Source organism: Globicephala melas, chromosome 19 (assembly GCF_963455315.2).
Source record: "Globicephala melas chromosome 19, mGloMel1.2, whole genome shotgun sequence".
In the NCBI taxonomy this organism is placed as follows: domain Eukaryota; kingdom Metazoa; phylum Chordata; class Mammalia; order Artiodactyla; family Delphinidae; genus Globicephala; species Globicephala melas.
This window is the reverse complement of record NC_083332.1, coordinates 7,793,876-7,818,617: the sequence shown is the minus strand read 5'-3', so window position 1 is coordinate 7,818,617 and position 24,742 is coordinate 7,793,876. Positions and strand designations below refer to the sequence as shown.

At 56.8% G+C, this 24,742-nt stretch overlaps 3 protein-coding genes across 5 annotated transcripts in view; 2 read left to right on the top strand and 1 right to left on the bottom strand.

Moving 5' to 3' along the window:
• The first annotated feature begins 46 nt into the window (after window positions 1-46).
• On the top strand, window positions 47-9,011 carry SYNGR4 (synaptogyrin 4). Of its 2 annotated transcripts, none has more exons than XM_030873731.2 (5): window positions 47-160; window positions 1,042-1,242; window positions 6,984-7,221; window positions 8,398-8,537; window positions 8,778-9,011. In XM_030873731.2, exons 2-5 carry the CDS (start codon window positions 1,150-1,152, stop codon window positions 9,009-9,011), a joined length of 705 nt encoding a protein of 234 aa, XP_030729591.1. In that variant the 5' UTR covers window positions 47-160; window positions 1,042-1,149. The 2 variants fall into 2 exon arrangements, with proteins under 2 accessions (XP_030729591.1, XP_030729592.1); XM_030873732.2 differs by having other exon boundaries at window positions 108-160; window positions 1,045-1,242.
• A 3,178-nt stretch (window positions 9,012-12,189) lies between these two features.
• On the bottom strand, window positions 12,190-19,055 carry KDELR1 (KDEL endoplasmic reticulum protein retention receptor 1). Its single transcript, XM_030873733.3, has 5 exons — window positions 18,714-19,055; window positions 17,946-18,046; window positions 17,545-17,703; window positions 13,527-13,779; window positions 12,190-12,470 (listed from the first exon to the last, which is right to left on the bottom strand). The coding sequence occupies exons 1-5, from the start codon at window positions 18,802-18,804 to the stop codon at window positions 12,436-12,438; spliced, it is 639 nt and encodes a 212-aa protein (XP_030729593.1). The 5' UTR covers window positions 18,805-19,055; the 3' UTR covers window positions 12,190-12,435.
• A 771-nt stretch (window positions 19,056-19,826) lies between these two features.
• The window catches only part of GRIN2D (glutamate ionotropic receptor NMDA type subunit 2D), a 35,609-nt gene continuing 30,693 nt past the window's right edge, over window positions 19,827-24,742 (top strand). Inside the window, exons 1-3 of one of the 2 annotated variants that reach the window (XM_060288442.1) lie at window positions 19,827-19,989; window positions 20,688-20,817; window positions 21,651-21,912. The gene's annotated coding sequence lies outside the window, so the exon portion shown is untranslated. Of the gene's footprint in view, window positions 19,990-20,687; window positions 20,818-21,574; window positions 21,913-24,742 lie in introns of those variants that run through there. The other variant, XM_030873737.2, reaches the window with a different exon arrangement.

The window sequence follows — 24,742 nt, the reverse complement described above, 5'->3', positions numbered from 1 at the left end:
CCAGAGTAGGCGGGGAAAGAGAGGGGGCGGGGCTTTGGCTCAGCCAATCAGCTCCAGCAGAGAAGGAGCGAAAAGGCGGGAAAAAGAGGAACCAAAAGAAGGCTGAGGTGGTGCCAGGACCAGGAGGGGAAGGTGGGCGGAAGGAAGAGCGGTCCTCCAGGTGACGTTGACCCGGCCTCCAGAGTAGGGGTGACCCTTTGTCAGGCAGCATCACCCCCAAGTGTCACCACCCCCATTCCACGTCCTTAAAGGGAAGACCCCGATTCTCTGAAGGTAGCTTAGTGCCGGGGGCACGGCCTCCTCATTCTGAGGGGGCAGCTGAGTTCCGAGCCCATGTTCCCTACACATCTGAGGTCCAGACCCCCGACTTGAGGAAACGCACTTTTATGAAGATGGACCTGAACTCTAAGGGGAGGCCCTGATTCTAAGGCAATCACCCGCAATCACGAGGACAGCCTAAAATCTACCCTGAGCTGCTTGGGGTCTACACTACGGGTGCTGTCACCCCAAAGCCTGAAAGGGATCCCCCTGTTTCAGACGTCCCCGGGGTTCTGTTCGTCATTCCAGCACCCCTAGTCCCTCGAAAATCCCATTAACACAGTCCTTAAAATGGGCCCTCTGGCTCCTGTGTCAGGGCATCACCCCAGTATCCTGCCTTCTCCCCTCTCCTCCCTAGCCTGGCAGGCATCTCCCCACTCTGCACCTCCACCTCTGGGGCCCTCCTCAGCCTGCATTCCTGACTCCTGGGACCCCAGCAGCTCCCTCACCCTGTGCCCCTACCTCTGGAATTCTCAGAAGCCCCCTCCCCCGGCACCCCAATTCATGGGACCCTCTCATCCTGTGCCCCGATCTCTAGGACCCCTACCCCAGCATCTCCTTCACCCATGCACCGACTCCTAAGAACCCTCACCCTATATAACCCCATCCTGGGACTACAAGGACCCTCCCATCCCCTGCCCCCTACCCCTGGGACCCCTGGCAGCCCCTTTACCCCGCACCTTGGACTCTAACCATCCCCCCTCCATCCCTCTTGTCTTGCAGCAGCTGAGCCCCGGGGTGGGCCTAGAGCCTCTGGACGGTAGTGTCCAGCAGGCAGCGCCCAGCATTACTGCTCCGGCCTCCCAGGGCCTGGGCAGCAGAACAGCAGGCATGCACATCCCAGAAAGCCTCCAGGACCTGGCCAACAGTGAAGCCGTGCAGTTTCTCAAGAGGCCAAAGACGATCGCACGGAGCTTGGCAGGGGTGAGGCCCTCCTGTAGCCCAGCTGCCCCGTGGGTGACAGGAAGCAGGTGTCTCACCTCCCAGACCCGGTGCAGAGAGAGTGGGGGGGGGGGAGAAGGGGTTAGATGGGGAAAATGAAGCCAAAGGGAGCTCATAACGGAAGTCACCCTTTACTGATCATCTAACTGTAGGCCCTGCGCTATTCTGAGCACTTATTAACTCTCATGGGAAGAAACAACCCTGCAAAGGGGGTGCTGTGGAGCCCCATTTTTGAGAGAAGAAAACTGAGGATCAGAGAAAGTTAAATAATTTTTTTAAGGCTGTGCTGTCCAATTTGGTAACCACAAGCCACATGTGGCTATTCTAATCTAAACTAAATAAAATAAAATATTCAGGGAATTCCCTGGCAGTCCAGTGGTTAGGATTCCGCACTTCCACTGCAGGCGGCCCAGGTTCGATCCCTGGTGGAGAAACTAAGATCCCACAAGCTGCATGGTACGTCCAAAAAAAAAAGAAAGAAAGAAATCATTCCTCAGTCACAGTGGCCACATTTCAGCCTGGCGGCTCTCATATTGGACAGTAAGGATCTAGAACATTTCCATCATGGTGGAAGGTTCCATTGGACAGCGTTGGCTAAGGTCACACAGTAAGAGGCAGGGAATCAGACTGGGGTCTGTGAGATGCCAGAGCCCATTCATTTCCACCTCTCAGACAAGGGACCAGGAGAGGAGCAGGGGCTGGGGCCTCTGGGGGGAAAGATACACAGAGGTAGGAAGAGGATAAGAATATGTAATGTAGACCCAAGATGCCAGAGGGTAGGTGGTCACTATGGCCAGGCACAGTGCCAAGCAAGGGATTTACCTGCATTCGTTTCACCATTACCACATTCGCGAAGAGTCAAGACACCTGGGCTCAGATCCTCATTCAGCCCCCGACTTTGCTGTGTGACATTGAGCTGATCACTGCTCCTCTCTGGACCTCAGTGCTTGAGGAGTTAAAGCTGTGACTGTGGGCTTTACGCTGTGCAGCCTCCACGGCACTCCTCTGACAGAGTTGGGAACCGAGGCCCAGGGAGATGATGAGATTTGATCGGGGTCAGGAGAGTAGGTGGGATGCCCGGGATTGAATGCAGGGTCCTATTCCAGAAGGATCGATCCGGCCTGACCGAGAATCCTGGTTCGACCACATGGTCTCCATGTAGAGCGACATCCTGCCCTGCTTGCCTGGGTTGGTCCTGGCATAATTATCAGCAGCACCTCCTTTGATTCTCAAAAGTGCCCCGTTTTATTTGATAACTTCCCCGGTGACCCCAGGTCTGTGTGACCTTGAGCAAGTGACTTGATTTGTCTGAACCTCCACACCCTCCTATGTATAGTCCTTCCCGCTCACCAGGAAAGACTGTGTGTGAAAATGAAATCAAGGCCCCTAAACTGATTAGTGTGCGCCTGGCAAGTAGCCATCTTTCCTTCGATAGCGATTATTATTGGGACCAACTTGTGATCGAGGAGAGAAGGATGGGTTTGGGGGCCATAGGGTGGTGGGGACTCGTGTCCATCGTCGTTCTCACCCAAAGGAAGAGGTGAAAAACGCATTCCACATCCCAGTTCCAAGTCCCTCGCTGGCCTCGCTCTTCGGCTCCTCACCACGACCCTATGGCGTGAGCATCATTACACCTGTTGGACCCAAGGGGAAACTGAGGCTCACAGAGGTTGAGCGACTTGCCCAAGGACGTCACCCAGCTGGAGAGCGAGTCAGAAGGATGCACGGACTTGGCTTCCGACGCTTCAGAAGGAGGGGCGGGTGGCGAGGGAGAAGGGGGTGGGGAAGGGCTGGGGGGAAGGGCCTCCGACTGTGCCAGACGTTTCAGTCACGGACTTTGCCTGCCACCTCCCTCCTCCCTCCCGCCCGCCCTCTCCTCCTTCCCCCTTGGCCCAGTTCCTCGGCAGGGAGTCTCCGGGCAGCTGGTCCTCCCATCCTTGTCCTTCTCACGGCTGCCTGCCAGCTGGTGCTATAACTAATGAATCTTTGCTCCCTCCCTGGGGACAGGCCAGGAGGGGTGTGGAAGGAGGTCTGCCTCGGGCTTCAGAGGCTTAGGGTCCCTCTGGTCCAGCCAAGCCCCCTTCTTGCTTGTCCAAGGTTTTTTGGGTCAGTGGACAGACAGCCCACGGGCCTGGAAGTCAGGGGGGCTGGATTCCAACCCCCTCCCCCCATGACTAACCTTGAGAGGACGCTTCCCCTCTCTGGCCAGTCATGAGAACTGCCATCAGGGCCAGGCGTCCGCGTCTTTGCAGCACAGAGACAGACTGGGAAACTGAGGCTCCAAGAGGTGAGCAATTTGCCCAAGGCCAGCCACACAGCTGTCGGAGTCAGACGCGGCTGGCTCTTTCCACTGCACAGTCACGGCTTTCGATTTATCACCTGTGAAAGGGCAATGGCTTAGTAACCGCGACCACGCGGGGCCCCCGGGGCTGCAGGGAGGGGGCGAAGGTAAAATGAATCCGGGCTCAAAAATGATCAATGGGCCTTCCCGTCCTTGACCTGTCTCTGCCTCGGACCAGCAGGGCAAGACGCTCCCCTTCTGCAGACTCAGTGCTGCAGCCCTGAAATGGAACGGATGTGAATACCCTCCCTTAATGCTAAAGTGCTGGACAAAAAGAGGGACTAGTCATTATTATTATTATTATCTGTTCTTTTTATTCAGAGAAGGCAATTAAGGCAAAGGAGAGAGGAGAATGGGCAGAGGCTGTAGAGTTTAGGGGTCCATCCTCTGCCTCTCCCGTCCCCACTCTGAAGGGCAGCGCAGGAGGAAAAAAGAAGGTCCAAAGTCATTCACTCTTTCAACACATTTGCAGAGGTCCAGTCTGGTGCTGGGTGCTGGTTGTAGAGAGAAGGGGCCCACATGCACCCTGTCCAGGAGGAATTCAAATTCTAATGAATTACCTTCCCCTTGTCTCCTCCCCTCCCTCCTGTCCCCAACACTACCACATCCAATCAATCACCAAGTCCACTGTTGCGTCCTAAATATCACTGGCTTCCCCAGAGCCCTGGCCTCAGCCTTTCTGCCTGGGCCCTCCCATCCATCATGACCAGGGAGATTTTCTCGAACTCCCTGTCTGACGCTGGCCATCCTCTGCTCAGAGCCCTTCCATGCATAAAATTAAGTCCAAGCTAGAAAATTAATTTTTGCCAGGCTCCCAAGTCCAGGCCCCTCGGTGTGGTGTTCAAGGCCTCAGAGGGTCTGGTCCCTGTGTTTCCAGCCTCACCTCGTACCAGACCCCTCAGATGAGATTTGTCTCCAGCCCCTGCAGGAGCTTCCCTCTGCAGCATCTGGCATTCGCACACATGGTTTGGCCTGCCTGGAATGCCCTTCCTCCTGTCTGCCTGCAAAACTCCTCATTCTTTTTTTTTTTTAAGTTTTATTGGAGTATAATTGATTATAGTTGATGTTGTCTTAGTTTCAGGTGTACAGCAAAATGAATCAGTTATACCTGTACATATATCCACTCTTTTTTAGATTCTTTTCCCATATAGGCCATTACAGTCTATTGAGTAGAGTTCCCTGTGCTATACAATAGGTCCTTATTATCTATTTGATATATAGTAGTGTGTATATGCCAATCCCAAACTCCCAATTTATCACTCCCCAAAACTCCCCATTCTTTAAGGTGCAGTTCAGGTCTCACCTGACTTCTTCCTAAATCCGGCCCCCTGACTTCAGTTCCTGCTCAAACCTTGACTCTCTCCCTGAGCGTAGGCCCCAGCCTCCTCCCCAGACTCCCAGCCTCCAGTCTCACTCACTCCAGTCCACCTCTGCATGGCCCCACAGGGCTCTTCATACACCCGGAGCTGACCCTGCCCCTCCCCTGCTCTCAGCCATTCCATGGCTCCCTACTGACCCCCAGACAAGATCCCACTCCATAGCCTTTCTCACCCTGCAGCATTCCTTACAGGCCTGACCGCATCCAGGAAGCCCTCCTGGACCAGCTCCCACCCCCATCACATACACACACCAGTTCCTTCCATATCCGGTGTGGCCCCTGCCACGCTGCATTGTGACCATCTGGGACAAATCGCTGGGGCTTCAGATCGTCACCGAATCTCATTGATGGGAACCTCTGCCCTCGGGGCTTCTGGTCCAGCCGGTGGCAGCATATACAGCAGGGGTTAAAGCAGACTCAGGAGCCAGACAACTTGGGTTCAAATCCAGGCACTGCCTGTCACTAGCTGACTGACTTTGGGCCACTCTTCACCCTCTGTGTGCCTCAGCTCCATTAGCTAAAAAAACGAGGGTGTTAATAGTGCCCGCATCCTAGGGTGGTTGTAAGGATGACACAGGCTAGCGCTTGTGGAGTACATCGGTGGTTTCATAAATGAACAGGGGTATGTGGACAGTGGTACCCCCATGTGCTATGTGCAGTGTGTGCACAGACGACAGGGCTAGCATATCGGTGAGGCTGCATTTGCTTTTTTTTTTTTTAATTTTATTTATTTATTTTTGGCTGTGTTGGGTCTTCGTTGCTGTGTGCGAATACCTAGCTTCTCTAGTTGTGGAGAGCAGGGGCTACTCTTCATTGCAGTCGCAGGCTTCTCATTGCAACATCTTCTCTTGTTGCGGAGCCTGGGCTCTAGGCGCACAGGCTTCAGTCAGTAGTTGTGGCACACGGGCTCAGTAGTTGTGGCGCACAGGCTTAGTTACTCCACGGCATGTGGGATCTTCCCGGACCAGGGCTCGAACCCGTGTCCCCTGCATTGGCAGGCGGATTCTTAACCACTGTGCCACCAGGGAAGCCCCGCATTTGCTTTTTTTTTTTTTTTTTTTTGGGCTGCGCCGTGTGGCATGTGGGATCCTAGTTCCCCAACCAGGGATCAAACCCGTGCCCCCTGCAGTGGAAGTGCGGAGTCACCACTGGACTGCCAAGGAAGTCCCAGGCTGTATTTGCTTTAAAAATAAAAAAGCCTTGGGAGTTCCCTGGTGGCCTAGTGGTTAGAATTCAGCTCTTTCACTGCCGTGGCCCAGGTTTGATCCCTGGTTGGGGAACTGAGATCCCACAAGCTGTGTGGCGTGGCCAAAACAAAATATATTAAAAAAAAAAAAAAAGCCTTGAAGCAAAAGGTGAATGTTCATTAGGTACTGAATGTTTATTACACTTCTCTCTGTACGTTTGGAATATTTCACAAATTCCTTTTTTAAAATGGAGAGGAATTAATGGAGCTGGGAGAGAGGAGGAAGAAGTGGCTGCCCGAGGGAAAGACTTGAAGGCAGAGAGACTTATTGCCCTCTCTTCCCGGATCCCGGGCACGGTGCATTTCATATTGGTACTTGGGTTTGGGGGCAGAAGGTGAGCGTGAGCGAGGCAGGGGTGAGTGGGGGGGAGATGAGGGGCTGGGACTCTGTCCTGGGGGTGCTGGGGAGTCATGGGGGTGTGGGGCTGGGAGCTGGGAGGGGCAGGGTGTGGAAAGAGCCCCTGTGGGGCCGTGTGGGGAGACTTGGAGGCAGGGAGGCCGGGGAAGAGGCTGGGGCAAGGGCCCAGTGGGGAGGATGAGGCCTGAGCTGGGATGGAGGAGAGGGGCCGAGGGGCAGCGGGAGGATGGCTCTGGGAAGCTCTGAGGATGTGACCGGGAGGGAGGGGTCAGAACCACCGGGAGGGTGCACGGCAGGGCCCCCACGCCCAGTGATGGGGACCCGCCCGGGAGGATGAGCCGGTCTGGGGAGACGCTGAGCTCTGCTCCGGCCCCTGGGGACCCCCATCCCGCACCCACAGGTCTTCTCCCTCATCGTCTTCTCCTCCGTGCTGACTGACGGCTACCAGAACAAGACCAACTCTTCGCAGCTCCACTGCGTCCTCAACAGCAACAACGCGGGCTGCAGCTTCGCTGTGGGAGCTGGCCTCCTGGCCTTCCTCAGCTGCCTGGCCTTCCTCGCCCTGGACGCCCATGAGGGCCGCACCACCACCAGCCGCTTCAAGACGGCCTTCCAGCTCCTGGACTTCGTCCTGGCCGGTGAGCCCCCCGGGCACTGCCCTTGACCACCCAGCTGGCCCCGACCGTCCTCCTCACGTGAGCCAAAGCTTTGCCCCTCACTTCTCAAAGCTCTTCTGCGCCCGCTGTTTCCTCCCGGGGAATCATTGCCCATCCCTTAGACTCAGGGTAAGGGTCATCTCTTCTGACCCCCAGACTAATTCTAGAAGCCTCTCTCCTGCCCAGCTTTTTCCTCGCATTCACCTCCCTTCTTCACAACCTTTGTTGAAAAGCCACCAGTGGCAGTGGCCAGCGGTTGGGTGCAGAGCGCAGAGTCAGACAGACCCAGGTTTGAAATCTCACCTCTGGTGCCTCCTCAGTGTGTGGGTTTTCTCCCCTCTCTGAGCTTCTGTAGAAGCTGGGATGAAAACTCCCACCTTCAGGGTTTTTCTGAGGATGAAGCTCGAGAAAGGACTCCTGCAGTGATGTTGATATTTACCAGGCATATCCCCTGTGTCAGGCACCGCTTCAAGAGCTCCCCGTGGCTCTCTCATTTCTTCCTCAGAACCACCCAAGGAGGGAAGTCCTGTTCAGATTCCTATTTCACAGAGGAGGAAACTGAGGCTTGAGGAGGTTGTGTAATGGCTGCCGAGTGGCAGACCCAGGCTTCCAAGCCAGGCCTGGCCTCCTCACCAATGCCGAGCACCCTAGATAGAGCCCGGCACACAGTAAGTGCCAAATAAATGCTCGTTCCTTTTCCTCAGGCCCCAGGCTCCTTCCTCTCCTTTTCTGCACCTGCCCAGTTCCAGCAACTTAGGGCTGGGAGGGCCCCTAAAGGTCACCGAGTCCAGCGCTGTCCAAGAGAAGGTTCTGTGAGGACAGGAATGTTCTGTGCCTGGACTCCCCAACACGGGAGCCACGGGCCACGTGTGGCCGCCGAGCACTTGAAGTGTGGCCAGTGCCACCAAGGGGCGGAATTTTTTTAAATTCTATTTTAATCGATTGGAGTTTTTGATCGAGTGAAACATAAAAAGCTGCAAGTGGCTGGCGAGCCCCGTAGTGGACGGCACACCCCACTCCAGGGGTTGTTTTGCGGCCGGCTGGGAGGGGGAGGCCACGGCAAGACCCGAGGCCCCAGCCACCCTTCCTGAGCGCTCTCTCCCCAACTCACGCCCCTCCCACCCCACCCCGCCCCTCTTCTCTCCCTCGACCCCCCAGCCCTCTGGGCAGGCATTTGGTTCGTGGGATTCTGCTTCCTGGCCAACCAGTGGCAGCATTCGCCGCCCAGACAGTTCCTCCTGGGGAGCAGCAGTGTCAAGGCTGCCATCACCTTCGCTTTCTTCTCCATCCTCGTCTGGGTGAGGAGCCTCCTCCCTGCAGGGCGGGGTGGTGTGAGTTAAGAGGGCTAGAACCTTCCACCCAGCTCCCCAGAACCTCCGCAAGCCCCTTTTGTGACTTTGGGCAAAGAGGGAAGAAGGCGCCCCTTCCTCCCAGCAGACTCAGCCCAGTGTGGGCATCATCCAGTGAGCTGTGGCACAGCTCCCACCTGGGCCGACCCCACCCAAGCCAGCCTCCAGCTCGCCCTCCTCTGCCCACAGATACTCCAGGCCTACCTGGCCCTCCAGGACCTCCGAAATGATGCTCCAGTCCCCTACAAGCGCTCCCTGGACGACGGCGGCGTGGTGGTGACCTCTCTCTCCCCGCTGTCCGCCACCAGCCCCGTCAACACGCCCACCACCGGTCCCCACAGCCTGAGCTACACCAGCTCCGCCCTGTCCCCCCATCTGACCACTCCGAAGGCCCCCCGCCTCACTATGATGCCCGACACCTAGACAGCCTCATCCACACCAGTAAAGAGAGACTCCTCCCTCCAGAAGGGTTTCTGAAAACTGCCCTCTGTCCTTCTCATATCTGTTTCTCTCCGGTCCCTCGAGTGCCATGGGGAGGGGGGAAATCCTATGGGGTCTCCTCAGGGGTTTCTGTAGCGGGTCCCACTTCCAATCCACCTCCTGGACTCTCCCTCTGGGCGCCACCTTGATAGCTAGGGGCGGCGACGGGAGGGAAACTCTTTTTTCAGGCCTGTGACACAGCGAGCCCTTTACTCCTTGCACTGGCCACGGGAGGGAGGCACGAGGTGCCCCACTGTACAGCTGAGGAAGCTCAAGTTCAGAGACAAGATGCTTCCGCCCGTGGAGAGGGCTCTAAGGAGAACGAGGGCCAACACTGGGACTGGCCCTGTCTCCAGGGCCCACATCCTTTAACTCACCCCAGCTGACAAGGGACCCACTCAGACCCATGCGGTGGGAGGAGTGGTTAAAGGAACAGGGGATGGCAAGTCCATGACTGAGGTCAGGGGAGATCCTTGTCTTCAAATATTTGAATGCTTGTCTTAGGGAGCCCCGAAACTAATCGGAGACTCGTGCTTGGGCCACAAAACGCTCCTGCCTGCAGGGACCCAGCAGGTCACTCCAGTGGGTGAAGTACCCATGAAGCAAGTGGGGGGGCAGGGGCCGAGCCTGGGAAGGGGCAGCCTTCACTCAGCACCCAGCGTTCAGTACCACAGCCCGGGGGTGTCCAGAGCAGCGCTGTCCAGGACTTTCCTAGTGGTCTGGCGGTTAGGACTCCACGCTTCCACTGCAGGGGGCACAGGTTCGATCCCTGGTTGGGGAACTAAGATCCCACATGCCACGATGCAGCCAAAAAAAAAAAAAAAATTATAGAGCAGCGCTGTCCAATGGAAACAAAGTGTGAGCCATGGGGGGCAGCATTTAAACTTACCAGCTGGCCACGTGAAGAAAAGTAGAATGAAACAAGTGAAATGAATTTTCATATATTTTATTTAACCCAGTATATCCAAAATATGATCATTTCAACATGTCATCAGTATAAAAAATTACTAGCCAGGTAGCTTACATCCTACTGCACTAAGTTTTTGAAATCCTTCGCCTGTTTTACAAGGACAGCACATCTCAATTTGGGGTCACCGCATCTCAAGTGCTAATGGTCACTGTATTGGATAGTGCCGCGCTAGAACCTTCTAGTTTTTCTAGAACAACCAGACATCCGTTTCTTTTTATGTGGAATTAGTTGGCAAGGAATACAAAAAAAAAAAAAGCTTAATGTTAGGCTGGCCAAACCAAACACACCCACACAGGGGCCACAGTGGCTGCAGAGCGTTCATTTACAAACTGGGAAAAGCAGTGTGAGTTGTGGGGAGGCAAATGTGGGCTCCGTGGTCCCCTTTTTGGGTTTCCTGTGTGGCAGTGCTCAGGGTGCAGAAAGAAGTAGGCCGTGGTCCCTGTGGGCACTGGAGGAAACGGCAGCCATGCGGTGGAGTGGGCAGGGTTCCGGCATGGCAAACGGGAGGACCCAAAGCTCTGGTCCTCGCTCTGTCACTAGCTGGATCACCTGGAACGTGTCACTGAATCTCTCTGGTCCTGAGCGGGGCTGGCTGTCAAACTGGAGACTTGGACCAGATTTAGATTGATGGTTTGAGGGCTGCGTTCAAAGAGGTGCCCCCTCCCGACCCTGAAATCAACCCAGGCAGCCCTGCTCCTGCATTTTCCATATGAGGCTTCTGGACAAATTCCTCTAAACAGAAGGTCCGTTGGCTTAGCTTACAAGAAAGAAAGAAAAAAAACCTTTGAAAAACCCCACAGCAGTGGGTAAACATACAGGATCCAGCAGCAGAAAGCCAGGGTACCAACCCCACCCCTGTGGCTCACCCGGCTAAGCCTCGACTTCCTCCGCAACAAAGTGAGGGTGCTCTGAGGGTCCCACGAGCTCACCCGTGTAACGCACATTGCCTGGCGCTTATGAGACGCTCGGAAACGCCAGCTACCTGCCTCCTGAAGCTTCCAGAGCCATCCTACGGCAGAACTGGAGGCGGCTAAGGAAAGTCTCAGCAGACATCTAGGGCATTTGGCGAAATCAGGGCGCAAAACTCCAAAAGGTTACAAGGGCCAAGCAAGTAAACCAAGTGAAGGAAACAGGCCAGGTGTGAAGCCAATCTGGAGGGAAACATGGAAAAGATTTGACTTTCCTTTGAACTTCACAAAACCACAGAACAACAGCGTCAGCCCAGTAAGAGATGGTATCAAGCCCTCAGCCAAGTCCTGGGGACTTGGTGATGGAGGGAGGGAAGTTCACGTCCCAGCCATTCACTCCAGCCATCTGCTCCCACCCAGACACGAGGACCTGGCGTTGTCAGACTCATGGGGTTCTTTTCAAGAGAAGCCAGAAATCCCGATTTTAATGTGAAAATCTGGTTTTTAAAGGCTCTCTAGGGAGAACTGTCAGGGAAGTTCTGTGCCAAGATAAGAAGAATCTTCGAGACCTTTTTCCTCCACAACCTCTTCCCTGGTGGAGTCATGAGGAGTCAGGGTGCAGCTCAGAGTTTCAGGAAGCCCAGTTTCTCATCTCCCTGCTCCTCTCAGGCCTGGATCGCCTGCGGATGGCAGACGGGATAAAGCAGAGGCAGAGAGAGGGGCCAGGGTGCTGGGCGGACCCCACAAACGCCAGAGAGAGGGCAAGGAGTAGCCAAAGAGAGGCATCGTTTTCCTCAGTTTATTTCAAGAGAACAAAGAATCAACCATCAATTCTGTACAAAAACATGGCCATAGAGCCACGGTGACCCTTGGGCCAACCCCCTTCCCATGCGCCCCTAAATTGCCAAAAAACAAGGACGTGACCAAAAAACCCAAACTCTGGAAAAAATTATTATGAAAAATCAGGGGAGAACTTCCCTCCCCTCTTCCCTCTCCCCAATGCAGAAGTTTGGGGGGGGGATGGGAGGTTGTGTCCTTGACAACGGTGGGAGGTCTGGCAGGCGGCTGTCGGCAGATTTAGTGTTTGGCAACCAGTGGGGCTGATGGGTTAGGATCCAGAAGGAAGCCAGGGGGCTCGGGGGAGGGAAAAGATCTCCAACCCTGCCGTGCCCCACAGGACACTCGAAAACAGTTTATAAAAATTGGGGCCAGAGAGTAGAAAAGAAAGGAGTCATCAGAATCAAAACCTAAATAGTGGAAAGATTTTTTTTTTTTCTCTAAAAGGCAAAAAAACTACAAACAGCCCAGGTCCTGAGCTGCCCCAAGACTTGGGTCCTCCACTGCCCCCTGAAACCTGGCAGGAGCAGGGCTGGGGAGTACCGAGAGGTGGGTTCTTAAAAAAGTTCCCCTGGATGGGAAGGCTCTTCGTCTTTCGTCGCCTTCCTCTGCCTCTCGCAGCTGCCCCGGAGAGGGATGGCGAGGACCAGGGCTACGCCGGCAAACTCAGCTTCTTCCCCTTGAGGACTGGGGGGAGAGAAAGGGGGGTGGGCGTGACCAAGGGGTCCCTCGTGGAGGGGACAGCCTCCCACGCCCACAGCAGGGGCTTGGATGCTGGGCTGGGCAGAGATGCAGGAGGGGCAGCCCCAGGACTCGGATTATCAGCTGTGGGTGGGGCCGGGGACCAGGCTCCCGGCCTAGGGGCTGAGCCATGGAGCCCCGGAGGAGGCCCTATTTCCCCTAATGCTGGCTGCTCCCCTTCCATCCTGGAAGGGCTGGAGGCCTTGGCTCTCGGGGGGCGCTGGGGTCAGAGGGCCTGGCAGGGCTGGCTGGGCGAGACCACCCGCTTCTGCCCTCCCAGCCTTAATCCTCAGGGGGCGTGGCTGCCTTCAGGCCTCTGTCCTCCTGTCTCCTCTTCCCTTCACACTGACTAACTGAACTTCCAAGGTCTTTGCTTTAATCATCGTCTCTAAAAGGCCTCACCCCGACCACACCCTCTCCAAGTAAAGTAACCCCCTCACCCTCCACCATTGTTCACCAACACATCCCTGGTTCCTTTCTGTCACTGCCCTTCTCACTGTCAGCAATCATCTCTCTTGTTTATTCACCACCTCCCCCGACTACAATACAAAGGGAGGGGAGGGCCTTGTCCATCTTTTCTCCTAAGCTCGTATCCCCAGAGCCTAGCCCCGGCCAGGGACATAGACAGTGCTCCATAAATTTGTTGGTTGAATGAATGAATGAATCTTGGTGGGCCTGAGTCCCTGAGGGTAAGGACAGAGGTCCATGAGCAGAGAGGAGGCCCTCCCTTCTCTGAACGCTGCTGGGGCCTGGGAGACGGGAATTCTGGATCTGTTACGGGTGTGAGACTGAAAGACTTTGGATATGGAACCTTGGGGCAGGAGGAGGGCTTAGGACACATTCCAAGAGAGGAAAAGTCAGAGGCCACCCCTGCCTGCCCCTCTCTTTGTCCTGTCTCCCCTCGAGGGATACAGGGCTGGGGAGATGAAGCTGGGGCCCCAGGGAGGGGGGGAGCTGGGGAAGGAGCAGGCTCCCTACCGGCCGTCCCCCCACGCTGGCTACCTTTGGTGATGTAGAGGTAGAAGAAATCACAGTAGAGGACCGTCTGGACCAGGCCTGCCACGATGGCGATGAGGTCGAAGAAGCCTTCGAAGTGGTAGCGCCAGATCCAGTTGAAGAGATAGAGCGTGCGGTAGACCCCCAGCGCAAACAAGTAGTGGCTGGTGATGGTCTCCGCCTCGCCCGTCTTGCTCACCATGAACAGCTGCGGCAGGATGGCCACGGACTCCAGGTAGATGGAGAAGGTCCAGAGGATCTGCGGGGAGGCCGGGGCGTGGGAGCAGAGGGCAGGACGAGGCGGGAGGGGACAGGGCAGAAGAGAAGGGTGAGGATGGTGGACCTTGTGGCTACAGGTGCAGTGATGTTGGAGAGTGGGCGACAGGTACCACAACGCCTGCCGGGCACTCACTGTGTGCCAGACACCGCTTTCCTGCCCCACCTGTATTCTCTCGTTTAATCCCCACGATGACCCCATGAGGGAGGTACTATTATCAGCATCCCCTTCTTTTTTGTTGTTTTGTTTTTCGGTTGTGCCGCAAGGCTTGAGGGATCTTAGTTCCCCGACCCGGGAGGGAACCTGGACCCCGGCAGTGAAAACACCAAGTCCTAACCACTGGACCACCAGGGAATTCCCAGCATCCCCTTCTACTGATGAGGAAACCGAGGCCCAGAGAGGGTAAGAGGCTTGCCCAGGACGTAGCTAGGAAGCGGCAGAGCTGGGATTTGAACCAAGTGTTCTGAGCCGGTGTTTGTGAGCACTTTTAATTTACACCCCTCCCAAGGGCAGCGCAGGTTGGGATCTTGGCTGTGAGATGTCCCTTCTGTGAGATCTTGGGCAAGAGACCCAGATTCTCGGAGCCTCTGCTTCCTCACCTCTAAAATGGGGATGATTCTGGGAATTCCTTGGCGGTCCGGTGGTGAGGGCTCCGTCTTTTCACTGCTGAGGGCCCAGGTTCAATCCCTGTTTGGGGAACTAAGATCCCACAAACCACATGGCACAGCCCTGCCCCCCACAAAAAAAGGGGATAATTTTCCTGCCTTGGTAGGGGCGACATTCAATGTGCAATCTTTAGAGACATAAATCAGACTGTGTCACTCCCTGGCTTAAAACCCTCTTGTAGCTACTTCTTATCACATCCAGAATAAAACCCAAGTTCCTAACCTTGGCCTTCAAGGCCCTCCTCAATCCAGCTTCATCTTCTACTCCCTCCCCTCGCCCTCCAGGGTACAACTACCTGGGCCTTCCATCTGGTCCTCCAACACACCAAGCTCCTTCCTGCCCCAGGGCCTTTGCACTTGCTGTTCCTTCAGCTCTTCCCCCAGACAGTCACATTCTGCCTCTTCCACCTCCTTCCAATCTCAGCTCATCAGTCACCTCCTGAGAGAGGTCCTCCCTGACCATCCTTCCCCCTGGATGGTCACATCCCCTGTCTTATCTTCCTCCTGGCAGCTCTGACCAGACTGTGAGCTCCGTGAGGTCCAGGAGCCTACATCTTGGGCACCCTGTGGGCCCAGCACCTGGCACAGTGCCTGGCACATATTCGATGCCTGGATGAATGCATGAGCGATTGGAAGCAAGGTCCCCAAGTGCTTGTCACAGGCCATCATTTAGGGAGCAGTGACAAGCATCATTTGTAAGCAGGACAGGGCATCCCAGGAGGGAGAGACGAAGAGATGGCAGGCAGCTGTCGGCCCCTTTTCAGTCCTCAGCTCCCTGAAAGTCCCACCTGGGGTGAGTTGTGATCTGCAGACCCACCGAAACCTCCGCTCAGACAACAAAGCCAGCTGGCAGGTGTGGTTCCTCCTGGGTTGTTTTGGTTTGTGGGAAGGAAGTGGGGACCTTCAGGATGTATTCCTAAGAACTGACGTTTATATAGCACTTACTACATCCAAGGCACTGTTCTATGCACCTTATGGGTATTAACTGGCTTATGCCTTAACCCTATGAGGTAAGTCCTATTGTTATCCCCCTTATACAGATGAGGAGACTGAGGCCCACGGGATCAGTAACTCGTCCAAGGCCACACAGCTAAGATGTGGGTGGAAACAGATTCCTACCCAGGCAGCTAGACTTCAGGGCTTGTTCCCATAATTACTCAGAATCCACCAGCGAGGTTCTTAGTATATCAGGTTAGTTGAGGCTCTCGGGAAACATACCCATTAAATTGATACATACCGATTGTTAGCCTTGGGGAGTGGAATCATGACCTAAGAGGAGAGAGAAGGTCTATTGCATTTTACTTTATCTATTTGTGACATCTGAATTTTTAAAGAATTGTTTCCTTCTATGATTAAAAAATAATTTTTCAGCATGCACCTATTGATAGCATGGGCTTTGAAAGCAGGCAGACCTGGGTTCAAATTCTGTGAGGTCTCCCCTCTGAGCCTCACCTCAGTCCTCCAAGAAATAGGGATGAGTATGCCCACTTCCCCAAGAGGCCGACGGATCAGACGGGATGATGACGGATTTGGAATGGCCAGCTCAGAGCAGGACACACAATTGGTGCCAATACTTTGCACAAGTGACCTCCCCACCTCTGAATGAGGGAACCACACAAGCTGGAGTCAAGAATCCTGGGTCCTGGTCCGGCCTCCTCCACCTGGAGCAAGCCCCACTGCCTTCCCCCAGCCTCAGTCTCCCCATCTGCAAAATGGGCCCAGCTCAGCGGGTGCTCCATGCAAGGTGATGCTGATGATACAGTTGCAAAGTCCAGGCCCCGCAGCCAAGCTTGGGGTTCCTGCCACAGTGCAGTGCCGCCTCCCTCTGACATTTCTGGGACCCCTGGGTCAAAGTCACCCCCAGTCACCCTCAGTCAGATTTGTCTAGCCTGCAGGGTGCTTTTAGAAATAGATCTGGAATCTGTAGCCAAAACTGTAAAGTTTTCCCTCAGGAAAACTCCTGAATTGTGGCTTGTTTTGAAAACATCATCACATCTGGCTGCTCAGTGGTGGCTTGCAGAATCTTAGTTCCCCGACCAGGGATCGAACCCGTGCCCCCTGCCTTGGACGTGTGTAGTTTTAATCACTGGACTGCCAGGGAAGTCCCAGGGCCAGCTTCTTACAAGGCAGGAGTGAGTGGTCCTTGGGGAGGAAAGACTGCTCTGAATTTGATTCCTGCCAGCCCCAGGAGGCCTTAACCTTCCAGATTTAGCAAAGGCCCTCTCGAAATTCCTCCCAGGATTTAGCAAAGGCCCTCTCGAAATTCCTCCCAGGAATTTGTACAGGTCCCACCAAAATGCCATGCAATAAAAACCATGACAGCTAACATTTAGGAGTAAAAGGATCCACATGGTCCTAAACACTGCAAGCACTGAACAAACATGGACCGCACTTCCTACCTACTGCCAGACACTGTGCTTTACCAATATTAACCCCTCATCAAAGCCTATGAAGTAGGAACTGATTATCCCCATTTCACAGACAAGAAAACTGAGGCACAGAGAAATTACATGACTTGCCCAAAATCTCACAGCTGCTAAGTGGGCTTCAAATCCCAGTTCTCTGGTTCTAGAGTCTCTGTGTCTAACCACTACGTGATGCTGTCTAATCTCAGTAAATCCTCACAATGACCTGATCTCGACTTTACAAATAGGGAAACTGAGGCACAGAAAGGTCAAGTTCCATGCCCAAGGTCATGCTAATAGAAAGTAACAGATCCAAATCCAAGTAGCCTGGCCCCTAAGAGCCCCGTTTCCAACTCCTGAACTATTCATTAGGCCAATGACTTTGGAAGAGTCATTTCAACTCCCTAAGCCTCAGTTTTCTCATCTATAAAATGGGGCTGCTATGAAAAGTAATGAGTTAATGTATGTGAAATGCTGAGAGCAGCGTCTGGCACATAGTGAGTGCTGCTGCTGTTACATTACTATCATCTGACTCCAGAGCCCCTGTTTTGAACTTTATGTCCTAAAAGAAGGAAGTCTGAGCAAACCCTACAGAAGGAAGCCTCTGAGTGGGTCCACTGTCAACTGCTCTTCTCCCACAGCCCACCCCACCACTACAGACCCTGCAGGTGGCCTACCTCTAGAGGAGTAAAGTCATGGTTGACCAAGAACGCCAGGATGGCCGTGGGGACAACAAGGAATTCCACTCGGAACGTGTCGTGGTTCCCATCGTAAGTGGCTTTGAACTTGCTGTAAATCATCCAGACCGTGGTGAAAGAACAGGCGATGTAGACCACCTGTCGAAGGGGAGGATGTGGAGGGTGCTTCAGCTCCAAGCACAGGGTCCGAGCCCCCAGTAGACTTAGACCCAGCCCCAGGAGTCCAGGCCCCCAGCCTCTCCTCCCTCAGGCTTAGCAGTCTGGACCCCTAGCCCCATCCTCCCTCAGACCCAAAAGTCTGGGACCCATGTTCCCTCCTCCCTCGGACCCTCCCCGGCTCCCCCCTCAGGAGGGCTCGGCAGGTTAGGAAAAGCCTTTACCTTCATGCACGTGTTGTAGAGTGAGATGTAGTTGGTGAAGAGGTCCAGGTAGCGGGCAGTGAACACCACAGCAAACAGGGCCTGGCTCTTCCCCGAAATCCCTGTGGTCCAGAGAAATGGGGATGGGGGAGGCTGAAGGTGGGCTGCACGGCCAATAAACCGAGGCCCAGGGCCCCGGGCGAGCCAGAGGGGTTCTGGAGTGCAGCTGTCCCTGGAGGCCTCCCCAGCTCCCCCGGCCTAAGCAGGGCCTTTTCCCACGGCCCACAGCCAGGGGGCAGCCCGGCCCCAAAGCTACTCCAGCCCGAGGCTCTGTCCCAGGCTAGGCCTCGTGGCCACCTCCGGCCCCCTCAGGGTCCTCCCACAGTCCAGATCCAAGGTGGAGCCTTGGGAGGACCCCACTTGACCTCAGCCTTCCGGAACAGGTCGCCTACCTCCCGCTCCCTTTCTGGCGGCCACAGTCCACGTCACCAACTCTCAGCCGCCTCCCTGCCTGCCACAGCTCCCTGTTCCCAGCCCTGGGAACCCTAAGGCCACCCAGATAGGGGCCGGGGGAGGCTGAACTGGGTTCCTGGAGCCACCCCCACCAAAATGGATGCATCTCCAGTTTGGGGAAAGGAGCTGACCCCTGGTGACCCCGGACCTGGAAGGGGGATCCTCAGCAAGCAGTGGCGGGGAGGAACCCGTCCCCCTATGCCTCCAAACCCTTCCCCGAGTCCTGGACTGTCTCCCGCATTCTCCCCCCTTCTCCGGCCCCGGTGGGCGTCTCACCGGCACACGAGCGGGACTTCCAGATTTTGAGCAGCAGCAAGATGATGGCTAGGAGGTGGGAGAGGTCTCCCAGGAATCGGAAGAGATTCATGGCTGAGGGGATCTGGCAGGGCTGGGCTGGAGGGAGTCAGGCTGAAGGGGGGCTGCCCCCCGGGGCTGCTGTTCTGGCCGGGCGGCTGGGCTGGGGGGCGGGAGAGGTGCCCTCGGGTGGGCTCCGCTCCGGGGAGGGGGCTCTGGGCGGGGTCGCCGAGGCCGGAGCTGGTGGCCGAGCCAGAGCTAGGAAGAGGGAGGCCGGCGGGAGGGAGGGGGAGGAGTCCGGGCGGGAGGCTCCGCCCCCGAGGGCGGAGTCCCGGCTCTCCAGCGCCCTCTACCTCGCACACCCCCCCACCCCCACCCCCGCTTGCAGAGTTGGCGCCGAATTTACCCCCCTAAGGCCGCCTCCCAGGAACTTGCGGGGTCGCTGGGATCCGAAACTCGCAAATCCGGCACCAGTTCCCCCAGGCAGTCCGTGCCTCTCTGTAAAGGTTGCAGCCCAGCCGCACAGATTCTGCTCTTGACATCGATTCGGGAGGCAGATCTCTGAGATTTAAAAATCTTAGACAGGGACCCAGAGGCTGGCTTTTCAGGGGCCTCCAGCTACAATGCACTCAAAAGACAAGAGAGCAGTCCCCAGTCCCCCTCTCAGACTCAGAAGTCTGGGTCCCCAGCACCTTCATCCCCCAGGAGCCAGGAGTCCAGGACCTCAACCCCCTCCTCCCCCAGGACCCAGGAGTCCAGGACCCCAGCCCCTCCTCCCTCAGACCCAAGAGTCTAGCCCCCCTTCCTTGGGGCTTAGGGTCCCACCCAACAATCTTGTGTCTCAAGCATCCTAGACCCAGGAATCTAGATGCACAATGCCTTCCTCCCTCTGGGACCCACAAATTCAGGTGCCCAGTCTCTTCTTTTTCAGAAATGTAAGGCTTCACTCCTGCTCTCCCAGACCCTGGAGTCAGCAGCCCACAGCTCTGGCTCCAGCCCCTCCTCCAGAGCTGCCCCCTCACAGGCACACATACACACCCTCAGGAGCCCAGGTGTCCTGCGCCACACTCCACCACAGCACTTTATAGAAGCGCTGGGCTTAGCCTCTCTAGCAGGAAGGGCAGGAGCTGGACAGCTGGCCTTGAGGGCCAGGAACAGGCTGTGTCTAGGAGGGGACACACATTGCCTTCCTCCTGGATGTCTGAGTACCCACGGGTGATGGATGTCAGGGTCCGTCAGTAAAAGAAGGGGTACAGAGGTAGTAGTTTCCTCAGATTGCTGGATGGATTGGGTGCCTGAGGGTGACATCCATCAGTCTTGGATTTTGGGCCGCTGAGGGTGGTTTGTGTTAAGGGGTCAGTTTGTCTGAGTGCCTAAAAGGGACTCAGGCCTGGAGGAGGGGGCCCAGATTACTGGGTAGCAGTGGAGAAGGGAGCTAGGGGCTTGGACTCCCGGGTCTGAGGGAGGAGGGGGCTGGGGGCCTGGACTCCTGGCTTCACGATGGAGACCTAGTTTGCAGGCCTGGCCTTCCGGGGCAATAGAAGCCAAAAGATGGGTCCTAGCATGGTGGAGAACCAAGTCTGGGAATGGCCTCCTGCTTCACAAGCATCAAAGTGGGGAGGGGGCAGAGGGCGGCAGCCCCTGGGCTCTGGAGTCCAAGTCCCAATCTGATGCCTCAGTGCCGGGGCCTGAGTCCCTGCCTGTTCTCCACCCCTTCCTCCCCGTTTTATTTGCAGCCCCTCACTCTCTTGTCCCAGGAGGAAGGCAGAAGCTGGGAGCTGGGGAGGGGGGTGGCCCCCTCCCCCAGCCCTGGCAGGAGGAGGGGTCCCCAGGGAGGCCAAGAGGGGGGGCTGTGGGTCTCCCGGCAGGGGCGGACGGGGACTGAATGTTAATCACATCCCGAGCGAGTGTGTGTGTGTGAGAACAGAGCGAGTGTGCGAATCCCTCCCGCTCCAGCTCCTCCAAGCTGTGGCCGCCGCCCTCCGCCCACAGCCTCCCACGGCCACCGGTGCCCAGCTGAGGGGGTGTCGGCCCGGGTGGGTCCGCCCGGCCCCCAGGGATCTCTCATGCGTCTGCCATCTGCCCGGTGAGGATCTGTGTGTCCGGGTGTCTGGGGCTGGGCTGATGGGGGGGGGTGTGTCTGTAAGGGCTGCGGCGGCTGAGGGAGGGAGGGAGGGTTCTGTCTGTCCGTCTCGACCCTGAGCCACCTGCCTGGGTGTCGCGGGCCCCCCAGTTTCCTCCCTCCGAGCCCCCCCCCCAAACCCGGATGGATGGTGTGTACCTGGGCTCTGTGCCTCCTGCCTTCGTCCGGCCGGGCTTCTGGCGTCCCCGGCTGCCTGTGTCCTCCTGTCTGTCCGAACAGCCCCTGACGGCAGTGGCAGCCCGGCCCCATCAGACCCGTGTGTGTGTGTGTGTGTGTGTGTGTGTGTGTGTGTGTGTGTGTCGCTCCTCAAGCTCCGGGGGTGTTGAGGGGAATCCCAGGGAAGTGAGGTGGTGCGTGTGTGTATGGTGTGTGTTTCTGCCTGTATTTAAGAGTGGGGGAACGAGGGGGGTCGTCTGGAGGTGGCCAAGCGAGGAAGGGGCGAGCAGTCCCCCCGACAGGCGGTCTTCCGCCCCTCAGGCACACACACACACACACACACACACACACACACACACACGCCACCGGCTTCAGAGGTGACCCAGACAGACAGACAGACAGACACAGAAGCGGGAGGGGGGGAGCGCTAAGGGCACAAAGGGGGGGGGATGCGAATGAGCCAGGGAGAGGCGGGACCGGACACATGGACGGGGGGGAGGAGCCGGGGCTGAAGCGGCAGAGGGGGGCACCCCGGGTGGGCGGAGGGGGGATCCCCATGGGGTCGGGGCAGCGAGAGGACACCCCGACAGCCTCCGCAATGTCCGGGGCCCAACTTCCAGCGCAACATGTGTAGCAGCGTCCTCGCCTAGTCTGAGTGGCCGCAACCTTGGGGGACAGACAGGGCAGGACGGACCGAAGAAGAGGAGGGAGAGCTGGAGCCAGGGACGGGCAGGAGGTCCCCGCCACCGCCGCCGCCCCAGGGCCTGCCCCCCCACCCCCTCCGCGGCTCCCTGAGCCCTCCGCGGAATCTTCGGGTCGCTGGACTCCGGTTCCGTTCCTGGCACCCTCGCAATACCCCCCACAGAACAGGGTCATGAAAAGGTAAGGCTGGGGTAGGGGATGCAGGGGTGGGGGTGGGAACGCGGATCCCCAAATCTAGGACAGGGAAAGTTGGCCAGGGGCCTTCGGGAAGGACGGGAATTGAATGGGGAATAGGGGTCTCTGGGGGCCTCTTTGCCCCCTATCTCCTTCTACCTCTCTGACCCCTTTTTCCCAGGTCTCTACACCTCAGGTCTCCTAACCCCCCATTTCTGACACTTTGATCCCTCTCCCCAGCCCCATACACCTGACGCCCCATCTCCCTCTCTATCCCCCATCTCTCCATCTCACCTTCCCTCTGCCCCACCCCACCCCCTGACCGCATCAGTCTCCCCCCCACCTCGCCTGTCCTCCTCCCTCTCTCCTCTCCATCTCCCCTCCCTCCTCAGCTGTGAGTCTGCTATTAATACCTCTACCAAGGACCTTGAGAGCATCCAGGCCCTGGCACCCCTCGCCCCAAGCTACCGTCCCTTCCTCAAGGTTCTGGAATACCCTTCTAGCCTCTTCCAAGCACCAGGATTAGGGTGGGGAGAGAACAGGGCTGGAGGGGGGGAACGGGACGCCGTCTGCAGCACGACGCGAAGGTGGGGGGGCGGGCTGTTGATCGAAGTGGCCTCTCCTCTCTTCTGTGATGGATGGGGGGGAGTGATGGAGACAGGCACACACCAGGAATCTCTGCACCCTCCTCCTCCTCAGCTGAGGGACAGGCTGTACTGTGCATAGGACCTGAGTGGGGTGACTCGGGGCGACTGGAGCTGGGGGGTGCCCAGGATGATGGGACGAATGGGGCTTGAGACAAAAAGGGGTCCTTTAAGGGAGGAGAGGGCTATGGGCCTGGATTCCTGGGTCCTGGGCATAAAGGAGGCTGGGCAGCTGGATTCCTGAGTAGGGAGCAGGAGTGAGCCGGGACTCCTGGATCCTGGGAAAGGATGGAACTGAGCACCAGGACTCCTGGGTCCTGGGGAAGGAGGGGGCCCAACAGCCAGGACTGCCGAGTCTGTGGGAGAAGTTGGAGGATAGGGCTTCTGTGTCTGAGGGAGAAGGGGGCTGGGGGCTCAGTATCCCGAGCCCCTGATGGGGAGGGGATGGTGGTCTGGACTCTTTGGCCCCCTGGGGATGGAAGTGGGGACAGAAACTCATGAGGAGGTGGAGATTGGAGGCCTGGACAATGTGATCCCTGGGGGTGTAGGTTTGGGGGGTTGGAACGCCAGAGTCCCTCAGTGGCTGGGGATACTGCTTCTCTATCTGTCCCTGGAGGGGTGGGAGACTGGCGGGAACTTGGCATCCAGCCTCCTGAGAAGGGTGGGGCTGGGGCTGCCTTCTTGGGCTTCAGCAGGAAGTAGGACCCCGGGGTCCCCAAAGCCAGAGGCCAGGCAGGGGTGAGTCTGAGAGAGGCAGAGGGGCTGAAGGGGTGAGCAGCCACCAGGAAGGGTGGGGAGAACGTGTGTTATCCTGGGGTGGGGGTGGGGGCGCCAGGCCACAGCTGTGGGTTATTTTGGGGCAGAGGGGGGCTATTCTGAGCACTGATTGAGCCAGCTGCTTGGGGAAGGGCAGCAGAGAGGAGGGGCGAGGGGGAGCCAGGATTTGGGCATGCTGGGAGCCCCTGCCCCCATCCCTAGGGAGACAGTGGCCCAGGGTCCCTGGGAAGGCTGGAAGGGTGTGGGGGGTGAGGCCTCTAGGCAGCGGAAGGGGTGTGGGCCTTTCCCCTACCCTAGCTGTCTGTGGGGTGGATAGAGGCCTGCGCTACCATGGCAACCGGACAGGAGCCTGATTGACAGTAAAGAGTGAACCCTTCCTTGTCTGGACCCTCACCCCTTCGAGAAGCCCCTTCTGTAGGCTCTAAATCCTGAGAACCAGGAGTTCAGGCCCCCAGTGCCCTGCTCCCTCAGATCCAGGAGCCAGGAGTCTGGGCTCCCAGCCTGACCACCCCAAGCAGCTAGTATTCAACAGGGACACAGGAAGAGACGCTGTATTGCCTCTCATTTACTAAATTGCTCTGGGCTGGGAGCCAGGGACCCCCGCTCCCCCCAGCTCTCCACAGCTGTGCCCCCCAACCCCGCGGCTCAGACTGGGCCATGACTCTTTCTAGCTGTCATTGAGAATGGGGGGACAGGGACAGGAATAAGGGGCCAAAAGTGGGTTGGGGGTTGTGCTCAAATGGAGGGGTAAGGTCGTGGGGGGCATATTCTCTCCGCAGGATGCCCCACTAATTTCTTTTTCTCTCTCTCTCCCCCCACACACCTGACCCCTTTTCCCTTTCTCTTTTTTTGTTCCCCTTCACTTTTTCTTCCTTTTATTTTTGATCCCTCCTGCCACTCGCCTTCCTGGCCTTCCTTTCATGTCTGTGCTGGGCACCTCCCTGGCGGGGGTCTTGCTCTTTGCCTCGCTATTTCTGTCTTCCTGTGTTTTCTGTCTGTTCTGCCTGCCTTCTCGCGCAATCTCTGATTTTGCCTGTTTCTCCATCTCTTGTGTGCGTGTCTCTTGGTGGCTGTGGGGTCTCTGTCTCCGTCTTCCTGGGTTTCTTTCCATCTTCCTCTCTCTGTCCAACTTTCTCGTTCCTCTTATGTCTCCCACCTTCCTTCATCTATCTCTGCATCACTCCTGCCTCTCATTCCCTCCCTGTACCTGTCACTCCGCCTTATCTCTCTCTGCCTCTGTTACTCTGAGCCTCTCTATCCCTGTCTGTTTCTCCTTCCATCTCCCTCCTTCTCCCCATCACTCTCTCTCCCTGACCATCTCTCTGTGACTGTTTTCATCTCTTCCTATCTTCCTGGGTCTCTCTCTGCTCCTGTTCTGATCCCATCTCTGTGGGTCTGTTTCCCATCTGTCCTGT

Coding starts and splice junctions, on each gene's coding strand:
- SYNGR4 (XM_030873731.2), top strand. CDS start 1,150: ATGCACATCCCAGAAAGCCTCCAGGACCTGGCCAACAGTGAAGCCGTG. Junction 1,243..6,983: donor TCGCACGGAGCTTGGCAGGG/GTGAGGCCCTCC, acceptor CCGCACCCACAG/GTCTTCTCCCTCATCGTCTT. Junction 7,222..8,397: donor CCTGGACTTCGTCCTGGCCG/GTGAGCCCCCCG, acceptor TCGACCCCCCAG/CCCTCTGGGCAGGCATTTGG.
- KDELR1 (XM_030873733.3), bottom strand. CDS start 18,804: ATGAATCTCTTCCGATTCCTGGGAGACCTCTCCCACCTCCTAGCCATC. Junction 17,704..17,945: donor TCTACAACACGTGCATGAAG/GTAAAGGCTTTT, acceptor CCCCTTCGACAG/GTGGTCTACATCGCCTGTTC. Junction 13,780..17,544: donor ATGACTTTACTCCTCTAGAG/GTAGGCCACCTG, acceptor GCCTCCCCGCAG/ATCCTCTGGACCTTCTCCAT.